General features: G+C 37.2%; 1 protein-coding gene across 3 annotated transcripts in view; it reads left to right on the top strand.

Annotated features, from left to right (window-relative positions):
- LOC109229452 overlaps positions 1-4,100 on the top strand; it is a 4,789-nt gene extending 689 nt beyond the window's left edge. For 2 of the 3 annotated variants that reach the window (XM_019394891.1, XM_019394890.1), the window contains exons 2-7: positions 531-616; positions 907-1,050; positions 1,155-1,263; positions 2,125-2,248; positions 2,670-2,985; positions 3,748-4,100. In XM_019394891.1, the coding sequence (XP_019250436.1) occupies positions 531-616; positions 907-1,050; positions 1,155-1,263; positions 2,125-2,248; positions 2,670-2,985; positions 3,748-3,852 (884 nt within the window). In that variant the 3' untranslated portion in view covers positions 3,853-4,100. Of the gene's footprint in view, positions 1-31; positions 248-530; positions 617-906; positions 1,051-1,154; positions 1,264-2,124; positions 2,249-2,669; positions 2,986-3,747 lie in introns of those variants that run through there. The other variant, XM_019394892.1, reaches the window with a different exon arrangement.

The following is a 4,406-nucleotide window of genomic DNA, read 5'->3' as shown; positions in this document are numbered from 1 at the left end:
GTGTTTGAAGATGTGGTGTTTGTTTTGTTGTGGTACTCTCAGTTTGGTGCATTGTGTAATATATCACACATCTTTTATTCTTTTCGAAATAGTCAGATTGAACTCAACATATATTCACAGATCATAGCTTATTCCAAGTCTGGTTAAAGGAGGAGGGTTGCAGTAGATTGTCGAACTATGATAAAAGTCAAGCCTAAGTAATTTGGCTTATTTATGGGGAAAAAAAAATACTTGATTTGCACTTGAGGTAAAAAAGTTGATTGATTGATTGAAATTGTTCAGATCAAATGAACGAAGGGAAAAACATCTTGACAAAAAGGAGTTGTCAGCATGTTATCATTTGGTCAATGCTTCTTGTTAAATTCTTCTTTGGTTATTGTATGCAGATAATGTCTTTTACTGAATGGTTCTTGTTAGAGTTTTTCCTTTGTTTATTATGTTCAAAGCATATTAGTATTTTTTTGGATAATGAATTTATCGATGCATGAGAAGCAAGATACTTATGATTGTTTTAACTTTTTCTTTTTTAGGCATGGATTTTATTGCACCGTGTAAGTGCAAGGGTACATCAAAGTATGTTCACCGAGAATGCCTTGATCAATGGCGTGCTGTGAAGGTATATTTTCAGATCGTTTGTTCGTCAGAAGTTTTAGCCTAAACTTTGCCATAACTTAGGACTTGTTAGACATGTATTGATTCTGTAAAATAGTATGATTAGGAATCAAATTGTCTTCATTTGTTGTAAGTGATTACTCTGTCCTGAACTAGACCAAGTATTCAATTAGTTATTTGCATTTGCATCATTATAGGCAAAGGCCGGCTGGCGGATCACTTCTTACTAAAGACCCATAGATTTTATCATCAGATTGAATATATACATGTTCCCTAAAGTTTGTCTTTTTACAGGAAGGATTTGCATTTGCTCATTGTACGACTTGTGAGGCTCCCTTTTACTTGAGAGTTAACGATCTTCATAGAAAATGGCGAACCTTAAAATTTCGGTTCTTTGTGACCACAGACATTTTGGTCATCTTTCTCGCTGTTCAGCTTGTATGTGGTTGCCCTCTTTACAGCTTTTTTCTTCATTTCTATATATTTACTGAAGTAGTACTGGGACTATATCTTCAATTGATCACTAACCTTCTGTTTTGCAGGTTATAGCTTCACTGGGATATTTAGTATATGTGATTGATACACATCAGAAGTCATGGCTTCGTTTGCACTGGGGGTTTGGCAGCGAACTATGCTTCTATTACATATGCGGTAAAACATATTCATTCGCACTAGTTATCAACATTTGTTTATGTATGTATGTCAAACTGTTGTTTGTCTCCTTAATAGGAGTATTCCTTTTTCCAACTGGATGATCAATCCAGATAGATGCACAAAACAACCACGTCAGAGACAGCTGTTAGTGACTTGTTACCTACCCATATCATGTAACTTCGGTACCACTAGGCTCCAAAGACCTGATTTTCCCTGCTGGTTTTGGGATTCTATGTCTTATAAATTGCCTTGGTAAATGAGATTTGACCGAGAGTCTATCGGAAACAACCTCTCTATCTTTATAAAGTAGGAGTAAGGTTTGCGTACACACTACCTTCCCCAGACCCCATTTATGGGATTACACCGGGTTTGTTGTTGTTGTTGTTGTTGGTAAATGAGATTTGGTTGGGGAGTGATGGAAGAATATGAGATAAACAATATTTACTTGGATATTCCAAAGTTTTAAACCTCAGGGCTTTGGTTCAGCGGTAAGGAACGTAATACATAAAGTGTGGAACTCTGTCACTTAATAAAGCTTAGTATTTAACTGGGAGAATGGTAGAGGGGCGGGCTCACACTCCCCCCGAGTTTTGAACTTGTGAGTACAGTTGGGATTGGAGGAGCTAACTCAGGAATCTCTTGGTTATAAAAAAAACCCAACTGAAACAAACAGAAATGATAATAGAAAACAGTAGGAATAATCATGATGAAAGAGGCGAGGCGAGAGCACTTGATGCATAGATTTCTTAAGATGCATATACTGCATCATCCAAAATTCTGAGTTTACTATTTTCAGTACGTAGCGATTCTTAAATGATAAAAGAGTTAATTTTATTGCTGTTGGTTGGCTTTGTGCAGGGGCAGTGTTGTTTTTCGCGTTGATGGGCATATCTGGTTGTTTCTTAACTTGCTTTGATGAAAGTGTGCGTGATGATTTGGGTCAGCCCTGCCAGAATGCATTGTCTTGTTGCTCTTGCGATGGGTACAAATAATGTGTTTTATGTTCTTTTAACTTTCATTATTTTCTTCCGGATCAACAACAACAACCAGTAAAATCCCACAAGTGAGGTCTGGGAAGAGTAGTGTGTACGCAGACCTTACCCCTACGCCGGGGGTAGAGAGGCTGTTCCCGATAGACTATTTTCCTCCTGATCATAGTAACCTTGATACTGCACTGGGTACAAGTTGGTAACTGTTTGTTGACATCATAAACGAAATAAAACACTAAAGAATCTTTTGATTGACTGTCTTTGCATCTTTAGTTTTTTAGTGTCTTTTTGATCTTTTGCATTAACATCTCGTACTGTACTTGCTGGAGAATTGTTTTTCTTTCAGATCCTTTTCTTTTTCTTTTGAGGAAATGGAGTTCATTTGATACTGTTTCCTTTTTCCTATCATTGCAGAATGTGTGCAGATTGTCATACGCGTCGAACAGGTACAACTTATATCTGCATCAATTGTAACATATGCTCAGAGAATTGTTCGAACACGACATGTGAATGTTGCTCCGAGAATCATTCTTGCACAGAATGTGAATATGGGAATTGCTTTGGAGGTGAAGGTGAATCTGGGATACCGGTATTATTAATCATAGCTGTAATTGTGCTAGCAGTGTTTGCCATCTTTGGCATGTTTTACAGTGTTTTGGTTGCTACAATGGTTGGACAGAGAATTTGGCAGCGACGCTACCACATACTTGAGAAAAGAATACTGACAAAGGTAAGCCACATCCTTGTTTTTGTTTCTCTTTCAAAATGTTTGCGGTTGTTAAATATATGACTGTCCGTGCACAAAGGTAGCAGTTGATATAATCCATAGAGTGTCGCATAAGGACATGGGTGCTCGGTTAGTATCAGGTGGAAAACGTACAGATATTAGCATATCAGGAAGTACTATACTCTGATTTATGTTTTGCATCCGACTTTCTGACTACTATTGTGTACTAGCACTGCAAAATGTAAATTGCCAAACCCTTTTTTTCGCGGTTCCTATATTGATTGAAGGTATTCCGGTATTCTCTATAATTTCTATACACAATTAAGACACACATTGTTGGGTAATATTCCTTTCCATGCTAGTATTTTTGGCCATTCCCTCCCTATCATTGTTATCACCAAATGAGAACTTCAAATAGAACTTCATAAGCAGGGGTTGAATGTTTTACTTTTTGATACTTGCAGTTCTAGTTTCTTTTTCTGTGCTCATTCATCATAACTCTTACTGAGCTTATTTATTACTCCTATTTATTTATTATTTCTAACATAGCAACGATAAAGTTGTCTTTGTGTGACCTATAGGTCACGGGTTCGAGCCGTGGAATCAGCTACTGATGCTTGCATTAGAGTAGACTGCCTATGACACCCCTTAGGCTGCGGCCCTTCCCTGGTGCCCTTCGTGAATGGGGATGCTTCATGCACCTGGTTGCCCTTTTTTTCCGTACAAAGCTTATTAGGGTTCTATCTGATATGCTTTCTTGTGTAGGAATATGTTGTTGAGGATGTTGGCGAGGTGGCTAGTAATGATTCGTCACCGCCGCCATTGCCACAGGAGCATGTTCAGCACCTGGAATCACTTGGACTTCTATAAACTTGAAGGAGTTGACAAAGGAAAACAACAGAGGGATTACAGTCCATATTCACCAATACAAAAATTTCTTTGAACTCAATATTTTTTACTTATGTGCATAGTTTATAAATGATCACATGTAATTGTTGAAGAAATTGATCATTGATAAATTAAGTGAAGCAACATGATGCATCCCAACTATAGGTTGCTTCAAGAAAGTAAGAAAACTCTCTCATAATTCCTTTTGACTCAAAAAGTTTTGAGGTGCCTTTCCTACTAATGTTAACCTAATGGTTGCAAATGGGCGGGTTAGGTCAGATTTGGACGGGTTGAAAATGGGTTGAGCAAAAACGAGTTGGTCTCAATCCGCCCTAATTTCATGTCGGTCGAAAACCGGTTAGGTGTTAAATGGGCTGGTTGAATATGGGTTAACCCAGATTATATTAGTGTAATATTTTAACAAGTCCAATTTATAATTTTTCTTTTGCTCAGATTACTTAATGACATAAGCTTAACCGGAATAATATATACTCTTCATTGTTAAATTTATTCAAATTTGACTATCATATTATAAA

This window comes from Nicotiana attenuata, chromosome 7 (genome assembly GCF_001879085.1).
Source record: "Nicotiana attenuata strain UT chromosome 7, NIATTr2, whole genome shotgun sequence".
Classification (NCBI taxonomy): domain Eukaryota; kingdom Viridiplantae; phylum Streptophyta; class Magnoliopsida; order Solanales; family Solanaceae; genus Nicotiana; species Nicotiana attenuata.
This window is presented reverse-complemented; position numbering and strand designations above follow the sequence as displayed.